At 49.5% G+C, this 24,956-nt stretch overlaps 8 protein-coding genes across 8 annotated transcripts; 4 read left to right on the forward strand and 4 right to left on the reverse strand.

Moving 5' to 3' along the window:
• Nucleotides 1–211: 211 nt before the first annotated feature.
• Nucleotides 212–3,714, forward strand: ASPACDRAFT_82273 (putative C6 transcription factor). The gene is made up of 2 exons (XM_020206059.1): nucleotides 212–360; nucleotides 680–3,714. The coding sequence occupies exons 1-2, from the start codon at nucleotides 283–285 to the stop codon at nucleotides 3,272–3,274; spliced, it is 2,673 nt and encodes an 890-aa protein (XP_020051504.1). The 5' UTR covers nucleotides 212–282; the 3' UTR covers nucleotides 3,275–3,714.
• A 1,303-nt stretch (nucleotides 3,715–5,017) lies between these two features.
• ASPACDRAFT_82274 (protein phosphatase regulator REG1) lies at nucleotides 5,018–7,547 on the reverse strand. Its single transcript, XM_020206060.1, has 2 exons — nucleotides 6,508–7,547; nucleotides 5,018–6,445 (listed from the first exon to the last, which is right to left on the reverse strand). The coding sequence occupies exons 1-2, from the start codon at nucleotides 7,125–7,127 to the stop codon at nucleotides 5,455–5,457; spliced, it is 1,611 nt and encodes a 536-aa protein (XP_020051505.1). The 5' UTR covers nucleotides 7,128–7,547; the 3' UTR covers nucleotides 5,018–5,454.
• Nucleotides 7,548–12,453: 4,906 nt separating this feature from the next.
• tma22 (putative RNA binding protein Tma22) lies at nucleotides 12,454–13,330 on the forward strand (the record flags this gene model as incomplete). The annotated part of the gene is made up of 4 exons (XM_020200264.1): nucleotides 12,454–12,517; nucleotides 12,631–12,650; nucleotides 12,759–12,846; nucleotides 12,918–13,330. The coding sequence occupies 4 exons, from the start codon at nucleotides 12,454–12,456 to the stop codon at nucleotides 13,328–13,330; spliced, it is 585 nt and encodes a 194-aa protein (XP_020051506.1).
• A 391-nt stretch (nucleotides 13,331–13,721) lies between these two features.
• ASPACDRAFT_15893 (uncharacterized protein) lies at nucleotides 13,722–14,833 on the reverse strand (the record flags this gene model as incomplete). Its single annotated transcript, XM_020197156.1, has 2 exons — nucleotides 13,722–14,175; nucleotides 14,232–14,833. Coding segments are annotated over 2 exons (1,056 nt in total), but the record flags the coding sequence as incomplete, so codon positions are not given.
• Nucleotides 14,834–15,154: 321 nt separating this feature from the next.
• Nucleotides 15,155–16,185, reverse strand: ASPACDRAFT_127689 (CGR1 family protein). Its single transcript, XM_020197050.1, has 3 exons — nucleotides 15,982–16,185; nucleotides 15,705–15,850; nucleotides 15,155–15,641 (listed from the first exon to the last, which is right to left on the reverse strand). Exons 1-3 carry the CDS (start codon nucleotides 16,034–16,036, stop codon nucleotides 15,501–15,503), a joined length of 342 nt encoding a protein of 113 aa, XP_020051508.1. The 5' UTR covers nucleotides 16,037–16,185; the 3' UTR covers nucleotides 15,155–15,500.
• amcA (putative mitochondrial ornithine carrier protein AmcA/Ort1) lies at nucleotides 16,186–18,193 on the forward strand. Its single transcript, XM_020198860.1, has 2 exons — nucleotides 16,186–16,763; nucleotides 16,822–18,193. Exons 1-2 carry the CDS (start codon nucleotides 16,653–16,655, stop codon nucleotides 17,698–17,700), a joined length of 990 nt encoding a protein of 329 aa, XP_020051509.1. The 5' UTR covers nucleotides 16,186–16,652; the 3' UTR covers nucleotides 17,701–18,193.
• A 213-nt stretch (nucleotides 18,194–18,406) lies between these two features.
• Nucleotides 18,407–19,425, forward strand: ASPACDRAFT_55471 (cytidine deaminase; the record flags this gene model as incomplete). The annotated part of the gene is made up of 5 exons (XM_020203002.1): nucleotides 18,407–18,491; nucleotides 18,615–18,748; nucleotides 18,976–19,061; nucleotides 19,184–19,265; nucleotides 19,369–19,425. The coding sequence occupies 5 exons, from the start codon at nucleotides 18,407–18,409 to the stop codon at nucleotides 19,423–19,425; spliced, it is 444 nt and encodes a 147-aa protein (XP_020051510.1).
• Nucleotides 19,426–20,166: 741 nt separating this feature from the next.
• ASPACDRAFT_82280 (vacuolar protein sorting/targeting protein 10) lies at nucleotides 20,167–24,698 on the reverse strand (the record flags this gene model as incomplete). Its single annotated transcript, XM_020206061.1, has 3 exons — nucleotides 20,167–20,806; nucleotides 20,885–21,599; nucleotides 21,674–24,698. The coding sequence occupies 3 exons, from the start codon at nucleotides 24,696–24,698 to the stop codon at nucleotides 20,167–20,169; spliced, it is 4,380 nt and encodes a 1,459-aa protein (XP_020051511.1).
• Between the last annotated feature and the right edge of the window lie 258 nt (nucleotides 24,699–24,956).

The raw sequence follows: 24,956 nt of genomic DNA on the forward strand, positions 1-24,956 counted from the left end.
CTGGGTTTCCCGACTGCGTTTATAACAAGCGGCCATGCACGGTTCGAGAGTCTAATCCAATCGAGGACCACCTTCACTACTACTACTGCTGCTGCTGCTACTACTACCACCACCACCACCTTTTCGACCTTCATTGTCCCTATTCTCGATTCTTCGTCTCTTTAATTCGGCTCACAGAAGACCGGCGCTCTTCCCCTGCGCCAACAATAAAGCCACCACTCCATTCTCTTTTGCTACCCCTACATGGCTATGCCATTGCTTTCTACCATATAACCCTCCTCAATGGACGAGGGTTCTGATTCTAAAGCCCCTCGCCGGAAGAGGGTATCTCGCGCCTGTGATCGATGTCGAAGTAAAAAAGTTAGTCATTCTTCTGTGCATATTACTTTCCTTTTACCAATTCATTGATCCCACAATCCCCCGACCTTTCCTGATCTGTCTCCATCGGTGTATTGTCGCCCGAGCCGCCGCGCGTGGGTTGCTGCGATTTGTTACATCACCCACATCATGAATTTACCCTGCCGGGGAGCTTATGTTTGCCTCCCTTCCATCTACCACTCGCATCCTTCGCTTCACCACATTTGCCAACCACTCCCCACACGTCGCTGCCATTGATCAGCACCCCCCCCCCCGTCTACAAAGATTCACCGATTCATATTGACACGACCTTCTGCTATAGGACAAATGTGACGGGCTTCGTCCGGCTTGTTCGGCCTGTCAGGCCTCCGGCCAAACCTGTTCCTACGATCCTCACGCAAAGAAGCGCGGCTTACCGGAAGGATATGTCCGCGGACTGGAGAAGCTGTGGGCCTTGTCGATCTGCAACATTGAAGGCTTCGAAGACACCATGCTAGCTCTATTGGGCACTACAGCTGAATCAGCGTATCGGAGAAACAAGCTCATGTCACTCTGGACTGACGATAGCACCTCTGAATCCTTACACGAATCATGGAAGACGAGTCGGCTCTACAGCGCGCTCGAGAAGATGCTGTCGAATTCCGATCCATCGCCTCACCCCTCGGGAAAACGAACTCGAGAAGATCACGAGGACGACTCAACCGGCGGGGGGGCAGAATGGGGATTTCGAATCGATCGGAGCTCGACTGTCCAGTCGCTCGACAATCCGCGTGTAGTTGGGCCCTCCAATTTCTCTCAACCAAAGCGACCCAGACTGTCATTACCACCTGAAAGTCAACCGCCGTCGCAGACCAAGAACGGGAAGCAGGCGCTACAATTGCCGCCACAGACATCGCAGCTCCTGGACATCTATTTTGCCGTGACTCACTCGTGGTTTCCTATTGTTGCCAAGCACAACATTCTTCGTGCCTCCTACTTGTACGCAGGTGCGCCCGTGTCTGTGGCGAAAATGGCTCCCGGTTCGGGTGACCATGCTGCCCTGTGGGCCTTGCTTAGTTATACCATCTCGCAATCCCGGATCAACCCGCAGGACGGGCCTTCAGGAGTGCTCGCCCAGACAAAGGAGTATTATTCGGTTGCTCGTTCCTTGATTCCGACTGAGACTGAACGTTATGAACTTGGGCATGTGCAGGCACTGCTTTTGCTCACCCTGGTCAATGTGGGATTGGAAGATTGGACGGCTGCTTGGTTATTGGGGGGTCAAGCAGTTCGGATGGCGATCTCCATGGATTTAGGTGTCTTCGCAGATGTGCGACGCTCTGACGAATTGCGGCAGGGCAAGGCCGTGTTCCTTGGTTGTTTTGTCGTAGACTCTTTGCTGTCGTTCCGCATGTCGAGGCGACCTTCCATGCATCCTCGGGATCTTAACACGGTGGGTTTATTGGAGGAGGATGGCCTGGAAGAATGGAATTCATGGGCAGACGTGTTGCCCCCCACAACAGTTGGGCAGGGTAAGAGTCCGCGTCGCGGCCCTCTCCTCGCTTTGAGTTGTTTCAATCGACTAGTCGAGTTAGCTAGCGTGCTGAACAAGATCGCTCGCGACTTTTCGCCGGGCTCGGGCGCTCCGCTCTTCTCTCAGCAGCTGGTTCTCGAACTCAAACAGTGGGATGATCGTCTGCCACTTGGATGCCGCTTGATTGGTCCCGAAAGCATCTATCCGGAACGACATTCCTCTTTACTTCCCCATCAGAGTTATCTGGCACTGACTTATGTTGCTACTCTTCTCTGGCTTTATCTCCGCATTGCTCCTCAAGAGCTCGGGTTACCTCGGTCTCAACGTCCAGCTGTGGAAGGGGCGAAGAAGCTTCTCTACCGGGCTCTTCCTATCATCACTCAGCATCTAGAAAATTTCCACCTCTGCGGTTTGCCGCCTCTATTCGAACTTTCCCTACGGACAATAGCCGAGCAAGCTTTCGTCTTACGCAATAAGATCGAATCAGACATGTTCCCGTTTGCACAATGGGCGGAAGCATTGGTGGAGCGAACGACTATACTGGGCACTACTTGGCCTGTCTACCGCTCATTGTGTACTACTATCGACCATTGGAATCGTTCCAAGGAGCTCCCTGGAACCCCAATGGCGTCTTTCCGGGGTGTTGAAGCGGAGGGTGCTCCACGGTTAGCACACGGAGTCACCAGTAATCCGTTCACACCTGCGCCTATACCTACTTCGTCAGTCGGGTATCAAGCCTTACCTGGAGAAGCTTCGCTAAGTGCTCAAACGCGCAGAAATGTTTCTGATTTGCGTGACCCTGTTTACACGACGTCCATCACGGGTATCAGCATTCCAGTAGACGGACAGTACATGACGCCAAAGGATACAGTCATGGAAAATGCTGATCTATCGATGATAGATGCGTCGTTCCAAGCCCCACCAGGAAGGGCAGCGGTTCATATGGACAAGTCTAGCCCTGCGAATGGGTTGACTGCGGCTCTGGCACGGGCACCACATTCTCATCCAACAACTCCTGATTCCTCCGTATCGGCGTCCTTGATGCCTGGTATATCCGGAGCACCAAGCGATCGTTCCATTCCCCGGAGCGAACATATGGACTCTCGAGATTCTCGAACCAATAATCCTGCTGAACCTCATCTTGGGTCAACAGGCGATATTGATGCCATTTTCCGAGATCTGGCTTACCTTGATACCACAGAATGGGCGACTAGTCGCGAGGCGGCATTGAAGGATTTTGGTTTTATCGATGACAGCACGTTTCAGGCATTCTGTCATGATCCGGATCGCCTTGCTGGGTCTCAGCCCTTGGTCCATCCGCCTTCAATTGCGGACATATGGCCACCTCCAGGCTTTTTTCCGGAAACATTCCAAGAACCGATGGAGGACACAATGGAGGGTTAGTTGGGAAACAGCCGACTGGCGTCCCTTGGAAAGGATATATATGCCTCAGGAGTCTCTGTCGGGTTCTGTTGGTAGTGTTGCTTCATGGCTTGCAATACCATTAGCATCATCGAACGACGCCGTGAGATGGGTCACCTAGTGCCGCGCACTCATCTCTTTGTTATCTTGTTCTATTTAGATACCCAATGCAAGCGCGCTACAGGTATAATGTCTCATTGGTTCTTTTGCTGAGATAGACTCATTATCTGGTAGTTCCGTACATTCGAGGTTGGTGATATGGTGTTGACAGGCAACACTAGTTGGTGGTTGATGTACCATTGTGACACAATTCTCCACATTATTGCTATACATTATTGCTATACCTATACATTCTCATACTCCAGGAGAGCATGCAAAGGCCAGGAACTTGACAAACCAGGACCTTCTCTAGATAATTCCGCTTCTATGAGTACCAGTACTAGGGACGCAGAACCCCGAGTGCGTGTGGTGTATCATTGGTCAATTGAAACTTGAGGCATAAATGATGAGCTATCAATACCAACCCCAGATAAATACAGTATCCAGGTATAGTTTTCTCCTCCTCCCCCCTCCCCCACTTTCTGCCGAGTCCCCTTCGCCCCCTTCGCCCCCGTCTCAATTGGCACTCAGAATAAGCACCCCAAAAAAGTGAAGCCACTCTTCGCTCCCAATGCGATAATCATCCGGGGCGATCTGCAGAGATCCAGTCCATATGCCAGGAATTGATATCACGCTTCTTCTTTTCTTCTTCTTCTTCGTCGTCGTCGCCGCCCCTCATCGTTAGGCTAAATGGGCGATTTACGTTACCACCTACCTACCTACTGGGTGAGAGCCTAGCTAGGGACCCTTGCCTATAAGTTCATCTCCTCACTTTTCCCCCTGTATCGACATGAGCTTCATCTCTAGGTTTTTCACCCCTCTCTACGTCGCCGGGAAACTCCTCAGCCCAATCATTCGCGTCTGAATGTTCTTCAGTTTGAAACCTTGGGCCGTGTTACTTGGAATTCCGAAGGATAATGGAATAGTACCTAGTCTTATCGCAATCTCATGGACGGGTACACAGTACCGGGGATACGTTATCTAAGGAGAATATACTGCGAACCTGCGTTTCACGTCGAAGTCACTAACTTACTGACCTACTGTACTGTACAGTACTCCCAAGGTACTGGAGTAAGGTACGTAGCTGGCCTCAAGGGTCCCTGTCGAATTGCTTTCCCAGTTATAGGTTTGTTATAGACTATTGACCTACGCAATAAGGATGGTGATTGGCTCAGGTTGAGATCCCAACCCCGTCAGCGCTGCTCGATTTGATCCCTCTCTGCCGTCAAATGTATGGTGTAAACCTGGAGTCGAAGGTACCTGCCCCGCCCGTGCATACGTTGTCTACATATAGCATACATGGGACTGTACAAGAAGCCCGTCGCCCTTGATAGTCGCCTCAGGCTGGTGTGATTGTCGTGAACTGCTTCCTATCTCACCCCCTGGGCTGACGGTGGAGACGACCCATCACCGACGGGCTAACTGGCAGGCTAGCAGGCTAATGACACCGGTCATCGAAGACTCGTGGTGTGTTCTGATTGATGCTCGGTTGCCTTGGGTAAATGATTGGTTGTGCAAAGCCACGGTTGGAGACATGGATGTGGGAATCATTGCCAGTTCGTTGCCCGGTGGTGTGCCCAGTGTGTACAGTAGTAGAGCATAATAATGAATCACAGATAGCTACCTAATACTATTCTTCAAGGCAGCAGTTTGTGATCAAAAGTAGCATTCACACGCTAGGGTCCCATTGATTTATTATCACTGCTTGATTATTCATGATATACTCATTGTCATTACCGCCGATATGCTCGGGCTCTCCATGCCGCAGACTTCCGCCCCATTAGAAACGCCAGACTGAAAATAAGATGCCTGAACTCCCCCACATACCTCCAGTCACGGAGCTTTCCATAAACTCAGCTCAGTATCATAACCAGGTGAACGAAACCCCGCCTCTTTTACCCTTGGCGGATGCAAGAAAAGGACAGCGTTAAAACATCATTATAACCCGGAACGCCTCGGCCTATCTTGCCAGTCGTATGATGTATAAGTAAATTCAAATAAGAGATGTTCTTCTTCCGACTAGAAGGTGCTTTCAGGTGATGCATTAGGAAGGTAGAGCGGGATCACCGTCGCCAGCCCACATTCCATATCACGTGAGCGATGTCTTTGGCTGTATTCATTGTATCAATAAAGCGCTCAAGGACGCTGCCATTCGAAGTTTCCTCGTCTTCGGTGGGAGTGGACCCCGTTGACGTCGAGCCGAAGTAGTGACCAAGCTCTTCGTCATCTTCTGGATTGACGAACCAGGGACGGCTGTGATGAGATGGTTCCTGGGATCCCAGATTTGAGTCCCACCCAAAGGTATAATCGCCGCCGTCGTCGTCTAAGAGGAAGTTGGCGGAAGCAGAAGGTCGAGTAGTCTGTTCCAATGGAGTCGAGGAAGAAAGATAGTAGGACCAGCGGTCCATTATCGAGCCTGCCGGAGGCTCAGGAGTGTCCCCACGATATTTCAACGTTGTCGAGGGAAGCGGAGCAATGGTTTTGTTATCAACACTAATACTACCACGGGGTGTGCCTCGATCGCTTCGTCCTATGTTAGGATAAATCTGTTTCATCATCACGACACCATCCTCCGACGAAGAGTCATCGCAAGCCCTTTGCTCTTCATCGTCTTCCTCCTTTGCTTCTACAGCAATACATTGCACTACTTCATTGTTGAAATGGATATGTCGTTTTTCACTGGGTGACCCAATGCCTGACGACGTTGTCTCGGTTGTGGTTCCACGAATGGACACTGGAACAAGAGTGGCGGCCAATTGGTTTGGCACCTGCTCAAGGTCCGAGGGGCAGCGCTGGAAAGATGGCCGACTTCGATGTGTCTCCGCCTCCTGTGCTTTCAGAATAGCCCCTGCGTGCTGCAGGAGAGTATGCTGGGATAGAGATCGTTGGAGGATGGTTTCAGATGCCGTTCTCTTTTTCAAAATCGGCTTCCTATCCGGATAAAGAGTTGGCGTTGCAAATCGACTTGGAGGTGGGGAGTCATCCAATGTCGGTTCTCGTCTATCGCATGTTTTCAACGGGCCATACAGCCATGTCACGTCACAGTCCTTGAGCCTAAACAAAAGATCTTAGGATGTCTGTCGATCAAACAAAGAGGGCGAAATGAGAGAACCAACCAATTTAGAGTCTCTGGGGACACCGTGCCCAAATTCATCTTCAGCTTGCCCCATGTTCGCCATGACGCATTCTCCAACCTCACTCCGTTATCGTAGGCGCTTCGCCGGGCGACCACATACCGCCACGAGGCCCATATGTCCTCCTGCCGCCACTCATGGGATAAATAATCAACATGTCTCGACGGCTCATCTTCGATTGAACTGTCGTCGGCAGCTGGTGTCTGAGCTCTCCACCGTTGAAGATCCGCCGATGAGTCTACTGATACTTCACTGAGAGCTTCCGGTTCTTTTGGGATGAACTGGTGAGAATCATACGATGGTAGTATCAATTCACTGTCATCCTGGTCGTCACCCACATTCAAAGACAAACTGCTGAAGGCGGTGGCTGTCGACGAGAAATGATCCGCAGCAGAGAGTGCAAGATCCGGAGGGGGTGGGTCGCGAGGGTGCATCGATCCGATCGGATTGGCATAGGCTCTTGAACGAAAGCCATGAACAGCAGACTTAGCGGTAGCGATCTCTGGCTCCTCGATGAAGTAGGTCTGAGTGATAGGGGACCGAAAAGAATCTGGAGAGAAGCGGGAGTGCTCCTCTCGAGAGGTGGGAAGAACGGCAGTCATCTTTGCAATAAGATCATTCACGTCAATGGAGGATTAATGGACCAGCGAGCTTGTGAGAGGCGAGAAGGTTGGTGCAAGTGATGTGAGGAGCGAGCGATGCTAGACACAGGCCGACGACGAAAAAAAGACGACAGTGAGAATTACAGAGAGTCTCCAGGCAAAGCGAACAGCCTCGGATCTAGCGAAAGCGACGAAGGGCTGAGATCATGGCGCAAGGATATGGTCAATGGTGGAGGGCAGTATATACGGGACGAGTAAATCTTATACCGCGGGTCGAAGAACGAGCTAGAGAGTCCGAGGAGGGGACGGAATGGCTGTCCCAGCCCCCCGCTAGGTGAACAGAGTTGGAACCGACCGAAGAGCGCTGGTCAGGGATTGTGAGAGAATCGGTCGCACGGAGGATCGGAGAAGAAAGTAAGTGGAGGTAGTGAAAGGATCTAGATTGAGATGGGGAGGGAGGGGGGGCGACCAGTATGGAAAAGGCCGGGGGCGAGGAGGGGGAGCAGCAACCGTAGTGGAGGAGTAAGTAGTAGACAGGATAGAAGCACAGGAAGAGGTAACGCGTAAAATAACGTTAGGAGAGGAGAATAACGGGAAACCGGGAAGAGACAAAGCTCCCGCACTTGATAGTAGTGGCGGCGGGTGGAGATCGGGGTGGCATCAAAAGGGCGTTCATTCGCGATCAGTTATTCTGGGATCTCGTGTTGGAAGATATTATTCTCTGTGCCAGTCTTTTTGAAACTGCTCACTGGCTATTAGCTCAATGACAGAGGGCGGGGCAATTGATAGAGGACTGGACGTGGTCGAGACCGACTTGAGTGACTGTTGTCTTTGACGGGGTCTGCAGAAAGAGCGAAGGATGGGAAGACTCGGCTCAGTGCTGATGAGATTGACGTTGACGCGTGGTTTGAAAGGGATGGACGCAAGGTGAAGTGCGAGTGGTGGATCCGTTAACAAGGGAAACTAAAAGAGGTACGAAGTGTCATAGCAGGAAAACATTAGTCAGTTCGTTGCTAATCCTAGAGGCTAGTTAACATGTAGTCTTAAGAGTTATTCGTAGAACTTGGAAGGAATCCTGGCAGAAGTTCAGACATAATCTCGAACAAAAGAAAGCGAAAAAGAAAAAAAGAAAAAAGGAAAAAAAAAGGGGAATTGACCGCTTGCTGCATTTAGACTTGGGGGAGGGGAAATACTACATACTCATTCTACGAACGGAGTACGTACATACGAGTAGCACCAAGTACAAGTAAATACCTGTGTAGGTACTTGTACGTACTTACGTACGTAGAATGAGTTGAATCGCCACCGGTTTAGTCTCAGTCAAGAATCAAGATAGAAAACCGGGTGCGGGTGGAGATCAAGCTGCAACACTAGGCTCGTTGTAACCTAGTTCACTCTACCGTTGGTGTAACTTTTGGGGGGTGGAGAGACTCCGGAGACTCTTCTAGAGCGGAAAGAGGGGAAACTGTCGCTGACTCAATGATTTTAGATGCTTCAGAGAGGGTCTAGACAGAGGTACACTGTAGTACTATCTGTACTTCCAGCACTGGGTATTTAACGAATTTCTTATGATTACCTCTTACTACTTACCTATGTACTACAGAGTGCTTCACCACTGTAACCACAGAGAGGTATTTGTTAGTTAAGTAGGTTATCATCCAGCACAGTAAAGTGATTGACAACCAACTTTCACAATTAACAATAGTCAATATAAATGATCGCTTCATTCAGTGGCAGGGAATGATGGAATTGTCTGGCTTTGAACTTCCTTTCAAGCATCCTGAATGCAACCAAACTCAGGTTGGGTACTCCGTTTGCAGTCACTCATGTACAATACATCTCCCGAATTGGATGATTGCCCAGAAAGGCGGGGGTGCCTCGAGTTTGGTACGCATGTGTACTTCAGTCGGATTGGACCTACCTCAAGTTAGTTTCATGTATGTACCTTTTCCCCCTCTACAGAGAGGGTATATTCAAACACACAAATACACAGAAAGAGAGAGAGAGAGACTCTTCGGACAAAACTCGGAATGTTTCTTTCGTCTCGATACGTCCCCTTGCTTGATTGTTGTAGGATACAACAACTACATATACGTCAGTACCTTATGGATGTCCCGAGCATGGCACGGATGTTCTGCCCGCAGGGCTGCTGCCAACGAGCTAGTGATAATTAATTACAAGTGCGTAGTTACAGTAAGACTGACAGTCCGAATCCTACCGCAAACGATCGGAGCTATTCGGATTGGAATAGAACGAGTGATAGGTGCTGTGCAGTACTCCGTGCTTTGGTCTAGGTAGTCTACTTCTCATAGTACAGTACAATACTACTCAGTACTAGCCAAAGATAGAGACGGGTTCTCCTCCTCCTCCCGCTCTTTTGCCCCTCTCGACTGTATCAATGGTGATTGCACCCTGCAAGTTGTAGTTTTCCTTGGCTGCATCTTATCTATTCAACGGTCCAAGCGTATTGGCAACCGGAACCACTCTCTCAACGGGATCAATCTAGACTCATCCACTTTCTGAACGAAGTATATGCACAACGCTGTACTCGACTTAGGTAATATTAGCATTATGTTGCACAAAAAAATGAAAAGGCGCAATCAGTTAATGCTTGGTGACAATAGGGCTTCCAAGCCTCTCGAGGGTACACAGAAATTGGTGCGCGTTGATACCTAAAGCACCACATGCTGAGTCAAGTCTGATTTGTCCGCTATTATCCCTCACCCTCGGGGGAAACACCACTCCAGATGGGTCATGATGTGAGACCTAATCCAAATCATCAACAAAGAAAAAGGGGAGCGAGCACCTGAGGGTCAAGTATGGATGGATAGTATTCAAGATCCATCGGGCGGCTCGATGCACGTCAGTAAACGGCTGGCGGGGACTCGGGACAGTGGAGACTTTCCAAGGTCGGGAAAACCTTGTGCAAAGACCATCCGATAATCCAATCGTTCCCACCAGGGCCTATCCTACGCTTCTCTTTGGTCAATGGGCTTCCATGATAAGAAAGCCAGAAACCGGGGCCCGGTCCGCAAGGCAATTGACTAAGTTAGTACTACAGTACATGCAACTGAGCTTCTTTTTGCTTTCCATTCCAAAGTTTTCAGCTTATGATTCCCATGCAATGGGTCTTTTTCCACTCCGTAGAGCGCCATGAACAGAATGCCGAACCGGTTGCAGCTCGAGTGCAACGAAACACCCTGTGCAAGCACATTGTTCCCGATACGGTCTCGAACCAACCGGCCAATCGAGTTGTTTCTCCTCCAGGATGTACGTCAATCATCGTGAATCTTTGTCAAGGATATAAGGATAACAGCGATACCTATTGATTACAAGATCGTTGCTTAGAAACGGCAACGTACCTATGCCCCTCACACTTTATCCTAGACGCCTTTAAGTCTACATTCTGATCCGATGGCGATCGTCATGACAGCACTAATCTTCGCAAGGTATTGTAGTCAGAGGATTCATCTCTAAGCCCGGGTTCCCTAGGGGCTGTGAATGACGTGTCTCAAGGTCGACTGGTGACAGGACTGCTCATCCCTCTGATCTCGTCGCTATATCATCCTTGGCTCGAACCAGGGCCGTTAGCTGCGCTCGACTGGTGTCTGTTGAGAAGCAAAATCCAACGCGGCAATGCCCTGTACTTCCCTCGTCTGATGAGAGGGGCGCTTGTTTTTTTAACGAAGATAGGGTCGCTTTGCTTCGCAGAGCTTAAGGGTCTCTATTCCCATCATGAATCGGAGGCAAGTGAAAGCGTACAAGTCTCGCACGTGCTTTATACAGGTGCTGAAACACATTTGCTCGAGACCTAAGAGCAGAAAATAAGAATAAATCCAAATGGAAGGGATAAGATACAAAAACACAGGCATCCAGGTTACATGTTATACATCAAGACCGGAGCGGTCTTGATCTCTTAATATGCTGCATGGAAATCTGTTTCACAAGTAGAAACCGCACCCAATCATCTGATAGTTACACATTCTAGGCTGTGATGCCTATGTCACTCAACTAGGGCTTGTAAGGCCACGTTACCGATTTGCTTGTTTGCCATCGGAAAGCGCGGGCCCCTTGTCCGCGGAAGCTGCGCTTCCCAGGCAATACTCTTCAAGAGTCGTGTGAATGTACAAAATAGCAGCTTCGTGATCTGTGAACTTAGCCCTACCAAAGCGAGTCTGTCCTGGGAAGAAGGCTGGTTTTTGGGAAGAGAACGATTTCAGTATACCTTTAGCGGAGGCATGCTCGTATTGTAGACGAGGAACCAGCCATCGGCTCCTATGAGGCAACCCCGACAGCCACTTGCGATATCGACAACCTCCGGCCACTTTGCCCGAATAGGCTTTGGGATACTATGGGTCAAGGATTGATCTCCTCGTCATTCCGATCGACAGATCAGTCTATCATTCGAAGGGTGCATAGCGTTGCTCTGGCCAGCTCGGTAGGATTCCCCGGAATTGGGATTGTGCCTATTAGTGCCTGAGGTGGTAGGCTTCACTTTTCCGCTTGAGGTAGCACATCTGGCTCTTGTTCAAAGCGTTACTTATGGTTGGTTTGAGAGTGAAGGTGTCGGGTACTGCAGAAAGGGCTTCCTTGCATTCTGCTTGGCCCCTGTTCGCCTGTCTCGGGCCTCCGAGGGTTTGCACCATTGCTTCTAATTTTTCTGTCTCACTGCCACCACTTTCCTCTTCCTACTAGCTCCTCTGCTTGATGACTATTGAATTGAGGGTTCTTCGAAGACTCTTCAAGCCACAGTCCCGTCGGAGCTACGGGTGTCAGAAGCGGATAGTCGACGTCTCACTTCTAAGTCATCGGGTCTCGCGTAACACCGAGAGGGTATAAGATGGCAAAGAGAGCAAGCTTACTTTCTACAAAGTATACATACTTAAAACCTCAGGAGTATGAACTAGAATTAGATAGAACACCATGTGTTTGTGCCATCGTCACTTTACGCTTTTAGTTCTTCCATGATAGTTCTCCTAGCTCGTTACACTCGAACTTGAGTGGGTTTTATCTTGCAAGCAGAAGTACCATCACCTCAGCATGTTTCTTTCGGTCTCCTATAATCCTTAATCATGCCTGTCCAGCCGATTATGCCTGCGAATTGAATCGGCAAACATAATCACGTGACCTTTTTACAGCGCTTCCAAAAGTGGTTAGTGGAGTGGCTGCAGTACCGACCCCGCGCCATCTCAATAAACTAAAGTGCAGTCGGTGATAACAGGACTTCCGAATTCAACGAATTCTAGTGTTTTAAAACATTATCACTCTCTGGATCGATTGGCCCTCATTCTATAAACTATATACAACAAGGTCATTGGGTCAGAAAATGGCGGACGTCGAGCAGTCTCGTCCGGTGGAAAACCAGGCAAAGCACGTCCTGTACTGTGGAGGTGAGTGAAGGCCCATCTCGAACTTGAGCTTCTGCGATGGGAGGAAAATCATTTCTCGCTACCCTGGTCCTTAGACTGACAAGGCTAACGCATCGTGTGTTTTGCATGTGCAGTCTGTACACTGCCTGTAGAAGTATGGCCCTCAATCCAGCGTTTTTTTTCCCCAGAGCATGTTATGATCGGCAACATCTCAAATCGAACGACTTCCTCGAAGATAAGTGGTTGACTCGTGGATCTCCAGTATTGCGAATTCGGCGGAATGGCGAAAAAGTGCGAAGACTGGCTGAAAGACACGCACCCGGACGCGTATCAGCAGCTCTATTCTGAAGGTTCGTCCGCTCTGTTCAGATCATTGTGGCAGATCTTGGAACTACCGCAGCTGACTGATATGGGGTCGCAGAGGCTCTGACTTCCAAGTTATCTTCACTTTCGGTGTCTGCCCAGGAGCGTGCTGCTAAGGATGCGGCTAAGAAGGAGGCAAAGGCTGCCGCCGCAGAGGCACGCGATGCAGAGCGAAAGGCTGCTTCCAAGGTACAGATCAAACGCGTTGAACGTAACAAGCGCAAACATGTCACTGTCATCACGGGCTTGGACATTTACGGATTGGAGAACAAGAAGCTCGCCAAAGAGCTCGGTAAGAAATTTGCGACTGGTTCCTCCATGACTCGCTCTGCTGGAGGCACCGAGGAGATCACTGTTCAGGGTGATGTCAGTGAAGACGTGAAAGAATGGTTGTTGGAGTTTTATGCCAAGGAAATCCCTGAGGTCAACATTGAACTTATTGAAGACAAGAAAAAGAAGTCGAGCAGCTGATTTATTGTCTATCGATGACCTATTATATAACGGCAGACTAAGCGCTTAACGTACTACATCGGATGCTTGGATGCAACTGGGTATCACACGCAAAAGCCAATAGTAATGCAATGGAGTCGAGGCCGACCTTGACCTTCATGCCAGAAGTACAGGGACAGGACGCCGCACTTATAGATTATTCAGAAACAGAGAAATTAAGAGGGTCGTCACCAGTAGGCTTCGAACTACCGGATCCCTGATACAGGGTATCAATTGGCTGCTTGATCCACGTGTGAGTGTTTCCTCCTTGAGATTCGTGATTGCCCTCGTCCCGAAGTGATACACTATGATCCAATGTTGCCGTGCCTGCACGCATGTTGTTGGAAATGGCCGAGGATGTTATCATGCTCCTGTTCTGTGTGGCAATGGCCAGAAGCACTGCAAGTACACCCGCTATCGCAAAGGTCCAGAACATACGGAGCCTTCGATTCACGCGGTCTTGCCATTCCATCTCTTTCTTCTCCCAGCGATCGATCTCATTCCGCATGTTTTCAAGTCGATCATTGAGTTCCTGAGCTTTCGTCCGCCCTATCTTCATGCGATCTTCTAAAGCTTCTATCCTTCTAATCTGTGGCTGGAATTCTTGAAGCTCTCCGATCTGTTTTCGGATATCTTGGTCGAGACTCGACGTTTCTCGCTGGAAATCGACAAAGAGAGTTGATGTAGAGATGAGCAGTTCCTGGAAAGATGATACCGTAGCATTCAGGGCTGCCACCTTCTCTAGGAGGTTATAGTACGTGTAATCCAGACGGCGCGTGATGTCTGTAGCCAATGTTCCGATAAGTGACAAAGCGGACCTCAAATACCTGGTGTACAGTCAGTCATACCAAGCCCGGTTCAAAATACAGCGGTCGGAACTCACTCCTCGCCATATTTCCGTCGACTTTTCACTTGCTCCAGGTCCTCTAATGACCGGAGCTCTTGACGTGCGACCGGTCCAAGTTTTGTGTTTGTATCGATTCCCTCGAGTAGGCTCTTCCTCCGGCTCCCGTCAGTCAATCCCGTGGTAGACTCTGATCCCCAGCGCGATCGTGTCGCTTGACGTGTGATCGGACGGAGGAGACCATTCTCTTCATCATTGTCTTTGTCCCTCATCCCGGGCCACGTCGGCAGCAGACCCCTGGCAGTGGTAGATGTCGTAGTCTGATTCTTTTTCCGTGGGAAACGACTGTCGCCAGATTTGTTACGCTTATGCTTGTGACGGTGGCGTGATTTGTGCAGAACTCGGTCTAAGCTGGGAACGTCGATGGCCAGATGACGGTGCTGCTGTTTATCTTCGGACAGGCTGACGATGTTGGCAAGTTGCAGATTGTCTTCATGGCCATGGCTGTCGGTGATAAATTGGGCTTGATCATAGCTTGTGCTGGCCAGCTGCTGGTCCAGTGAAGTACTAGGCGGTTTCTGGGTGACGACCACGCCAAAACCATGGGTGGCTGGTGGATGAGGGACGGAGCGCTCGGGAGTCGTAGAAGATACCATGCTAGGCGAGGACAAGCTCATGGAGGCTTCTGTTCGGACTCGGCAAGGCCCCTGGTCCGTAGAGCGGATAGTTCAATGCAATAAAAGAGAAGAACTACTTGTTCCAATGCCCATCAGCTGTGCAGCTGGTCAAAGCCGTTCGATTGAGATGGCGGACTCGACATCAGGCGCCAAGCGTTGACCGATCGATACCCTCCTTCCCCTCCGCTGGATTCTTTAGACTACATACAGCACGATCGGCATGACTTGAAACGCCCGACCCTGTCTCCGAGCCCATGTGGCTTTACAACTACTTTGGTATAGCATGAAGTCTTGAAGGATCCTATGTGGAGGTGTTTCTTGCTTCCGTATGAGTATAATTAAAAAACCAGTATCCAGAACCCCCAACTCCATGGTCGCCATGATCCATTTTTGTCCCGACAGAAAATTGAAGAATGTGAAAAGAGGCCGCCTGTCGCCACATTATCTTCCGAAGGCTCAGCGCAAACAATAGGAAGGCGATTTCTGCGTGAATGAATAGGAAGAAAAGGCAATTTTCGAACAGCTGGTAGGTAACCGCCATGCATCCAGTGCAGCAAGCAAACAGCAAGAAACAGTTCAACCGCGACAGCATACACTGAACTGTTCAGGGTCGACCAAGCTCTAGGCAGCATCAAGAATTCAACAATTTGTTGCGCTTTTCACGGCGCTTCAAGCGCTCAACACGTTTACGATGCATCTTCTCGGCCATCTTTTCATAGCGCTCTTTCTCTTCCTTGGCGGCTCTGCGATCCTTAATTCGCTGGATATGGGCCTGGTTGTGTTGTCAGTCCACCTACGCTGCCTAGGGGTGGAATGAATTGCAAGTCTGCCCTACCTTCCGCTCAGCCTCCTTCTCTTCCTTGAGTTCCCTTTCGTGCTCTTTGACGGCCTCTTGGTGTTTGCGGGTTTCCAGGCGCTTCGCATAGGAGGTCATACCCGCCGTAGGGCGGAAGGGCTTCTTGGAGTCGTGCCAATTTTTTCCTGCGGGTCCGAGAAGTACGACTCATTAGCTCCAGTCGTTTTTTCAGGAGGGGTGAGGGGAAGAAACAAAATGTCAGAAAGAAAAAAAAAAGAGAGAAAACAGGTAAAAAGTGGGGAAACCAAATTAATACCATTCTTCCGCATGCCCTTAACGGACGGAGTGACTGAAGCCGAGGAGGACGACATGGTCAGACCAGGTGAGGAGAGTGGGAATGGGAATTGAAGCTGCCACCAAAGCGAGATAAATGCCGAGGATGGGGAAGAAGGAGTGATATGTATTGTTAGCAGTTCTCCGGTGCCTTTCCCTCTTATTCTTCCGGTTGTCTGATTTTGAGGAAAAAGTTATCTTAGACCGATCAGATAACCGGATCTCGGTGGAAGTGAGTATCCGAACCCGCGTCTGGCACTTGTGGCTCCGAGGATGAGGGATTTGTCCCACCTTGTTTCCTAAGAATCACTTGGTTGGCAAGCTAGTTGAAACATCGCAACCAACCGTCTTCCTCTCTGGCCCCCCACTATATGTGACCTCTCGGCCTTTGGGCTCATCTGCTTCCAACTTTGCAAGCGATGCTCGCTCTTTCCTGAATTTATCGCGCATGGTTCGGGCATCTCACTGACACCACCCCTCCCCGACACACCGCCCCTCTTCGGATCAGGTCCTCCTCTTTAAATACTCGCTTGGCCCTTCAGACCGAACCACTTTCTATACCTACCATGTTCTCTTAAGAGCTTAACTTCCTGTCCTGTCCTTGCTGCCTACCTTACCTCATCTCCTCCCCAATTCTTGACTATCTTATCCCCTATGGCGGCTGCAGAGAATGCGATAGCACTAAAGAATGAGATGTCGATGGAACTCCCTTCACTTCCGCCCAATCAGGGCTTCGAAGCTTTCAAAGATATTCTGTTTGGATCTGTGAGTCGCCTTACTATATCGCTCAATGTTAAGCTAGAAACCACTGACGCTCCGTCAGACTGCGGGAATGGTAGGGAAGGTAATCGAATACCCTTTTGATACCGTCAAAGTACGACTCCAGTCCCAGCCGGATCATCTTCCTTTAAAATACACCGGTCCCCTGGATTGCTTACGCCAGTCGTTCCAAGCCGACGGTGTGCGTGGGCTCTACCGAGGGATCAGCGCCCCTATGGTCGGGGCGGCTGTAGAAAACAGCTGCCTCTTCTTTAGCTACCGCCTCGTCCAGGATATACTTCGCGCCACGTTTTACGCCCCGGCAGATGCGCTACCCTTTCCAGCGTTGGTTCTCTGCGGTGCTGCGTCTGGGTCAATAACCTCCCTCGCGCTTACCCCGGTGGAGCTGATCAAATGCAAGATGCAAGTACCTCTGGCAAGCCCCGGCGCTAAAGCGCCGGGGCCTGTGGCTCTCATTGTATCTGTGTTCCGCCGCGATGGTATTATAGGCTTCTGGCGTGGACAGTTAGGGACATTTATTCGCGAAACCGGCGGTGGCGCCGCTTGGTTTGGTAGCTACGAAGGAGTTATGGCGCTCTTCCGCTCATCCCGCGCAGCCTCTCAGCGGGCTGATGATGCCGCACTTGAGTCCGATCGCGTTCCCATACCCCAGCAGATGCTCGCCGGTGCAGCAGCTGGCGTCAGTTACAATTTCCTGTTCTATCCAGCCGATACGATTAAGTCACGCATGCAAACCGAAGACATCACACGCTTGGCGCACAATGGTGAAAGGCAAACATTCTGGGGGGTTGCCCGAACCTTGTGGGCACAGCAGGGAGTGAAGGGATTATATCGAGGTTGCGGTATCACTTGCGCCCGGTCTGCTCCCAGCTCAGCGTTTATCTTCACGATATATGAAGGTTTACGAAGCCATTTTGGTTGAGCGTGTCGTCACTCTATGATCTCCTTGTCCTCCTGCCTTTTTCTTTCGAGTAACTCTTGCGTTTTCTTGAGCTTTTCTGGCATTGTTGTATGATACCTATATTCATGTTCTAGATCTAGACCTTTTTTTTTATTCTATATTCGATTCTCTTCTTCTCTTCTTGCTTTCTTCACTCTTATCTTCCCGCTTCTCATTTTTCTCATTCTCTTCTGATTTCCCTCCCTTTTTTTTCGTGAAAAACTCAATCTGGCATTGATAGAGGCGGAAGGTGAGGAAGAAGGAAAAGAAGGAAAGTCTTTATTAGAACTATTATTTTTGGGATCAATACTTGCTCTTTCTGGAATGCCAAAATTAAAACTCCATGATGGTGGTTGAGTCGTTACCCGACCTGATTATACGTTACACTTAGTAGAATGGTTAACGAGCTGGGAAAGGTTGCTGTCATGGCTGTCATGGCTGTCATGGTTTTCAATGGGCTGTTGGTTGATCCGCGATAGTTAGCGCAAATTTTCGGAGAGGGGCTGCAAGACCAGAAAAAGAGCATGACGTGTGACCCACGGTCCTCTCCCGCATTCAGCGTTACTTATCCCTTGTCGCCTCACGTCTCGTCCGTCTGGTTTACCACCAGAACCTGAACGATCACTTTCTTGCTGCATCATTTTTCCCGAGCATATATCCAACAATCTATCCAAACATGGATTTAAACATGACATCGTCCGCTGACCATCTTTCGGCCCAGGAGCTGGAGACTCTCTCCACCAAAGCTATTTCTGCCAAGGACGTTGCGTACTGTAAGTCCGAGATATGTGCTGTTTCCTAACCCCCTCAACCTTCATTCTGAACGCGACGTTGAATGCATGTTCCAAAACTTCTGGTTTTCATGTGTCTTATAGATTACTAAAAAGCTTAGATAGGCCCTTATTCAAAGTTCCGTGTTGGAGCCTGTGTTTTGACGCAAACAGGCGAGTATTTTCACGGTGCCAACGTAGAGAACGCTGCCTATCCTGTTGGGACCTGTGCAGAAAGGGTTGCATTGGGGACCGCGGTTGTGAGTTACCTCTGCTCTTCTTCTATGCTTTGCCTTCCTTGCTGCAAGTTGCTGCAGGCCACTGCAAGCTTAGGACTCGCTCTACAAATCACTATTTGCTCAGCTACTTACTCAGGCTGGCCAGCTCATATCTGTCCTCGTTTTGCTGTGTGACTTTTAGGCGGCACCACGCTCTGGAAATTCTGTCCAACTTGAAGACATAGCTGACGTATTGGACTGATCTGCAGGTAGCTGGGCATCGAGACTTCAAAGCAATTGCTGTTGCAACAGACATTGAACCAGCAGCATCACCTTGTGGCATGTGCAGACAGTTGTAAGTTGATTCTATGCTTGAAGCCATCTCTTTTCAGTCTCTACACTCATGAACGACATGACTTTCTTGTTTGGTACCTGTACTTACCTTCACTAAACCGATGACTAACAAGCGGACAACAGCATACGTGAATTTTGCACTTCATCATTTCCCATCTTTATGTATGACGGGCAAGGAAATTTTACTATGAAAACTATCGGAGAGGTAATTACACTTAGTGTTCACTGTTTTTCATCTTATCAGTCACCATGCTTTTTTTGTCCAATGTATCCTTGAAAGGGTGTACTGACATATATCTGACTTGCAGCTTCTGCCGGACTCATTCGGCCCAGACGATTTGCCTGGAGCCAAGGAGCAATCTTAGGTCCCTACTTTCAACCTAGGCCTCTTTCATTTCCAGGTCCGGTGCGATAGTATGGAACGCGTCTCCTTAACGCAGACCTGACAGTCTTACTGGGTCCATGAGACGCACTTCCCCTCTCTGGGTTGGCTTCAATTCCATGGTAATTTAATACTCATAACTACTAAAGTTCGCAAAGTGGCCATATATGATTGCTGAGCAGAGCGGCCTTGTCAATTCAGGACTTTGTTTGTAGGTCGAGGAGCGCGCCTTTTTGGACGTCGGGCTAGTGGCCAGTGAACTGGGACCCAGGGCCACGATAGTATTCTTGCCTCATAGTCGTAAAGACCTCATCTCCTTGGAAACATTTTCTGATATATCACCCTGACTGTATATGTCAACCTGGTTAATATATCATACACTTCTGGCACGACATGATCCAGAAGCACCCACAGAACATATCAACGTCAGATTAATACTACACAAAGTATGTAAGGGACTATGACCTTCATAAGCAACACTTACGATCAATGAATGCATGACACCATACAAATACCCTTTTCAAAAAAGATTCGGGCTATTGCCCAAATGGGAATCTATCATTCAAAGACTAAAAAGAAGAGCAAAGATAATCAAGTCAACCTAGCATGAGTGACAAGTACAAAAGAAAGGCGAACAGGGGCCCTTCCTACATCTTCATACTATAACATGAAACCATAGAAAAGCCATCAAGCTTGTCGAAGAGAGCGCAGATGAGCTCTGCCACTAGAGCTCATCTTCCTCGTCAATTTCGGCATCTTCCACCCCAAGAAGCTCATCCTCATCATCGACAACGCTAGTGTAATCGCCTCGTCGGGCTGCAAAAGCACCCCGAGACGAGTAGGGTCGTGTATAGCCTCCACTGCGCCTGAGACGCAAAACACCGCTTGCACTTCGCCATAAGCTAGTCGCCAAAAGCGGCAAGGATTTAGCAACAGCCACCGCGCCCGCGATTATGGTGACGGGAATAGTTATGAGCAGCGAGTCTCGCGACAGCAAACCAGAAGAGGTGCTAACATTCTCTCCAAGGCGAATTTGACCGAATTTGCCGTCCCATCTGGTATAGACATAGTATCCAACAGCACCGGCCACAGCGATGGGTGTCACAATGGCAAAGAACAGTCCAACTCCACCGATGCCGTGTCTACGTTGATATTCCTCCTTTTTATTTGGGCAGGGCTTCGACGCCAGATGGTCTAACTCCAATCCCCCTTGACAAGTCGTTTGGGGCAGGCGCCGGTATCCTGTGGGCTCCCAGTATTCGACACGATCGGGATCCACCTTACAAACAGCCATCGCATCCGGTGGGAACAATCCCTTGACGAGCCCGCAGCTACCATCACTCAAAGGTTCGTAGTTATAGTCACTGTTCAGTGTTAGCAAGCCATTGTTCGCTTCCGAGCTCACATTGATCCAATTGGAGCAATTGGTAAATAAGTCCTACCATTCAAAGTCGGATTTGGTACAGCTGCAGTTCCTCCCTATGCTGTGAATGTGGGGCTCACGCCAGTCGTTCCAACATTGAGCAGCGGGTTTCTTGCGATGATACTGTTCAACATGACCAAACAAGCAGTTATTGTCTTCAAAAGGGTGGCTTGGCTCCCAAATGTAGTAATCGTCGGTGGCTCCACTATCTTCGTTCAACTGGCATGAGGCGGCCCTGAGTTTACTAAAGTCAATATTGACAGTCGCGAGTTTATCTCGATTCTCCGACTCCGCATCTTTACCCCAAAGAAGGAAATTTTTCGAAGTATCAGACGGGACAGTCGAGATGTCTTCGATCTGCATTGGAACATCCGAAAACTGGTATTCTTCCCAAGTATCACCTTCGTCCGTACTGTAATAAAGTACTTTGGTCGGTATTGACTCACGCACAATCACGACAACAGAACCAGAGTCACCAAATTCCCACAGATACCGGCCTTGCTTCACAAACTTCCAAGTGAAGCCAGCATCGCGTGTGATGAATGTATCTGGCTCGCCATCGCTAGCCAAATGATCGCCCACATTACCTATGCCGACCATCAGGCCAATTGCCGAGCCAGACGAATATGTGTCTCTTTCATCCCTGCGCTCTGTATAGCCATGAAGGTGGAGCGAGCAACCCGGAATCCCATTTCCTTCTTCCACGGCACAACCAAACTTTTGGCCATCCGCATCTTTTGGGGGGGGAGTAACATCCACCGGCCTCCGTCATTGTGAGTGATCATGGTTCTCAGCTTCTTCGATTCACCGGAAGAAAGCCTGTCCACATTGCTGACAACATTCGCAATAGCAACACCTTCGAGTCCCTGAACTTTCTCGAAATCAACATAGCCACGATGGTCCCGACTCACTGCGCCTAGGCTGAGCACGTAAGAGGTCCCGTTACTATTACTTTTTATGATGGAGCCGTACTCGCCTCCTTCAACATTGCTCACAGTCACATGCAAGAAAACAGCATGAGTAGAGCTTTCGAGAACAGTATAGGCTGTCTGGATAGGAACATCAAGGTTTGGAGGAAAGTGTGCTTCCGCAAAGGTCCGGCCATCCACACTACTGCTCGCAGTCAGGGATTCCGGCTTTTCCGGGTTTCGAGACGCTACCACAACGAATTCGGACATTGTGGCATAATTTATAACATCCTCGAAATGGACACGTCGATCGGCAAACTCATTTTCGCTGGATAAGAGTTGCAATCGGTTGTTTCGATTTTCACTTTCGAACTGCTCACAGAAAATCAATTTATTGCTGTCGGGACGCGTCTCTCGACTCTCGAACTCGCATTTCTGAACATAGCGGAGAAGAAGTTTCCAATTTTCGCCACGATTCTGGCTGATATGGGCATTGGAATGGCAATCGCCAGACTCACAATCCACAGCACCGGTCCATATAAGCCAGTCTTTATACTGTGGGTGAAACGAGATTGTCGGGACACGGTCATGAGTAGCCGGGATCGGTGCCTCAAAGTGTTTGAATGTCTGAGCGCGATCAACCGTCCAGAATGCCTCCTTGCCGTCAGTCAGGAGAAAGGCTGTGTCACTGCTATACGGATGAGGTGCAATTCTGGTAATTTTCTTCCCTTGCAATGACTGCTGCCACGTCTTACCGTGGTCATGCGAGAGATATAGGTTGTGTGCACTTGTCAACATGATGACAGTTTCGTCAGTCCCTGAGTTGCTGGACTGGCGTTCCAAGTAATAGTATGCGCTGAATTGCTTTGCGTCAAAGAACTGTTTCGTATGGCTGATCTTGCCATTGCTATCAGGAGAATTTCCCACGTCTTCACATGACCACTCAATCTGATCATCCATGTTCTTGCCGCCTTCTCGGATGCAGGAATTTCCCGGAATGAGCCTCCAACCTGATGGACCCAAATATTTATCGGTGGGGTTTGTGCATTTGCCCTCTGGAGGTCTTGGGGTTTCAGCAGGCTTACAGCTTTGCCCATCTTCGCTGCGTTGTTCGCACTCGTAGTCTTCGGCCGTACATTTGCATGGTTCTAGGATCGGCTGAGGGTCTTTGAACTCCTCATCCACAAAACAATTTGCATTGGCCTTCCTGCGCCGATAATATTGTTTGTGGCCCATCAAACAATCAGGTTCACCTTTCTCATTCAATCTGGCCGGCCACTTTTCGAAGTCATCCTGACCACATTTTCGTTCGTGGAGGCCCTTGAAATCAATTGAATACACAATGTAGTCGCCATCACCATTCTCCTGCCCAACGAGAACAAACTTTAGGCTGGTAGAGTCGGGAGTCGTTGTGACCATGGTGGGTTGAATCCTGTGTTCTAGATCAATTGATTCCCACTCCTTGCCATGATCGAGAGAGAATTTGACCTTTTTCGCCTTCCCAGTATCACTGACCGCCATTATCACAGCACCCTGGTCACCGAATTCGTATTTATAGGGCCCGTCAAGAGCATGCTGCCAAGTTACTCCTGCATCGTCTGAAACAAACAGGTCTCCATCATTGTATTTCTTGAGGCTGTCGCCTGTGTTACCGACACCCATGACTACTCCCGGCGCCGGACTCGAGAATACCCGGCCAATATTCGCGAAAGTAGTCACCGAGTGTAGATGCAGATGTTTGTCGCCCACTTTGAGCGGTTGGAAGGTTCTTCCATCATCAAAGCTTATTTGGCTGATAATTTTCTTTTCGGAGCCTGACTCAACCTTTTCAGGATTCTTGACCGTGTTGACCAATACGATGCCCTGAATTCCAGCAACTTTTTCAAAATCCACAATACCGGCTTCATTGCGATTGGTGTGCTCGATATTGCGAGTAAAGAATGTACCGTTCGAGTTTGAGGTAAATAGCACGCCCATGCCACTGAAAGGGCTGGTCAAAACATCCACCTGCAGGCTGTAGTTGGTGCTTTCCAGCATGGTGTAGGCATCTTGTTCTATCCTGTGACCGCCAAACTCTGCCCGACTCCAAGTAATTGTATCAGTGGTCACGTATAAAGCAAGCTCGTCGGTTCCCTTTGACTTAACAGCAGCAACGACAAACTTCTTGACAGCAGCGGTACTGATGACTCCAGAGATTGGCCGGTCTGCGTGTAGTTTCACTTCTATGCCATCAGTACTACTGCTGAAATAATCGTCGGAGTACACCAGACGGTTAGCATGACCAAAGGGCACCTTCAAGCCTGGGACAACGCATAGCGTTCTGTCGACAATGTGATCGAAAGATGGGAGATTATCCGCGAAATCTGGATGGCCAACGGCCCAAGAGCATCCGGCAGCGCTCTCGCGCAACAGCTTAGTCGTTTCGAAGTCGTTCGTCGTATAGTATGATCTCACGATGCAGAAAAACCCGGCGCATTCCTCGCTTTGGAAGATAATCTTGCTCGAATCCCAACCATGGAAGACAAGAGGTGCGTGTTGCTGTAACGCTGGGAATTCGTCAATTGTGAAAGCATCCCAGGTTTTGCCTTGGTCCTTCGTCTTGAAATGACGCCCATCGTTGCCCAGGGCATAAGCTTTGTTCTTGTCGAAAGGATGTTGTTGAACCCAAACCACCCGCTGTTTCATGCCTTCGCCCTCTCCAATAGCCGGCGCCCATTGTTCACCTCCATCAAATGACTGGAAGATATCACCGTTCTCCAGGCTCATGAGGACGTTATCCGTGTCCTCGAAGTAGAAAAGGGACACCGGAGCGAAGTCAAATTTCGTCGTGGTGACTTTGGGCTCTCCGGCTGATTTTGCAATGCTGGGCCGCAGCATGAGAGCCAGCGTCAGGTAGCCCACTAGCAGGAGCCATCGGGACGCCATCGCAACGATCTCTATAACATTGGCGATGAGACAGCGAACAAGGGCGGAATACCCCCAGAAAGGCTGCACCAAACAGAGTAGTTTGCACGAAGAGCGAGAGCCAGAGAGGATTCCGACTGCTTGTCAAGTTCTGTCGAATAGGCGTACCAGGTCCAGTGAATAAAAGAAACCGAAGGATAGCACAGACGGAAATGGAATCGGCATAGCTGTCGCTGCGTGGCCGAAGACGAGCTCCCTGATCACGTGTCGGCTCGTATC

Source organism: Aspergillus aculeatus (assembly GCF_001890905.1).
Source record: "Aspergillus aculeatus ATCC 16872 unplaced genomic scaffold ASPACscaffold_22, whole genome shotgun sequence".
In the NCBI taxonomy this organism is placed as follows: Eukaryota; Fungi; Ascomycota; class Eurotiomycetes; order Eurotiales; family Aspergillaceae; genus Aspergillus; species Aspergillus aculeatus.